Below are 655 nucleotides of genomic sequence, written 5' to 3' on the forward strand. Positions count from 1 at the left end.
CCGTCCTCCTCCAGCGGTTCCCCCTCGGCCAACCTCCTCCATCCCAACCGGCGCAGGTCCAGGCTCTCGTACTGGCCCTTCACCACCAGCTCGGCCACCGCTCTGCCGGCGGCGGGGGCGTGTTGCAACCCGTGTCCGCTAAAACCGGCGGCCAAAAACAGATTTTCTAACTTGGGGTGAGGACCCAGCACCCCGTTCCGATCGAAGGCGTTATAGTCGTAGTAGCCCGCCCAAGCCCCCCGGGGACGGAGGGACGCGAAGGCTGGGACCCGACGTGCCAGCCGGGGCCAGATCTGCTCCTGGAAAAAATCGTGGTCCACCGAGAGATCGCCCGGATCCGGCTCTTCCTCCTGGGAAAAAAAAAAAAAAAAAAAAAAAAAATTAATTGGGGGGGGGGCTGTGTTAAAAAAAAAAACATAAGGGGCGGAAATAATATCGGGGACCCCCCTGCGGGCTCACCTCGGGGGGGCTCATGCCGCCCAGGTAGTTGCCGGCGATGCCGTCGCGGCGAAAATAAGCTCCGGTGGTGTCGACGAGGAGGGGGCAGGAGAAGCCGGGGCCGTCGGGGCAGTGCCAGGAGTACACGTACCTATAGGGATCGGGGGGGCACCCCCCCAAAAAAAATAGGGATGACGGGTTCAGGCTGGCCCCCCCC

At 62.1% G+C, this 655-nt stretch overlaps 1 protein-coding gene across 1 annotated transcript in view; it reads right to left on the bottom strand.

Annotated features, from left to right (window-relative positions):
- Nucleotides 1-2: 2 nt before the first annotated feature.
- FOXRED1 (FAD-dependent oxidoreductase domain containing 1) overlaps nt 3-655 on the bottom strand; it is a gene marked incomplete at its 3' end in the record, with an annotated part of 1,140 nt that continues 487 nt past the window's right edge. Inside the window, exons 2-3 of the mRNA XM_010581478.1 lie at nt 460-589; nt 3-350 (exon numbers count right to left, since the gene is read on the bottom strand). Of these exons, the coding sequence (XP_010579780.1) occupies nt 3-350; nt 460-589 (478 nt within the window). The remainder of the gene's footprint in view (nt 351-459; nt 590-655) is intronic.

This window comes from Haliaeetus leucocephalus, unplaced genomic scaffold, assembly GCF_000737465.1.
Source record: "Haliaeetus leucocephalus isolate CR32 unplaced genomic scaffold, Haliaeetus_leucocephalus-4.0 Scaffold773, whole genome shotgun sequence".
Classification (NCBI taxonomy): Eukaryota; Metazoa; Chordata; class Aves; order Accipitriformes; family Accipitridae; genus Haliaeetus; species Haliaeetus leucocephalus.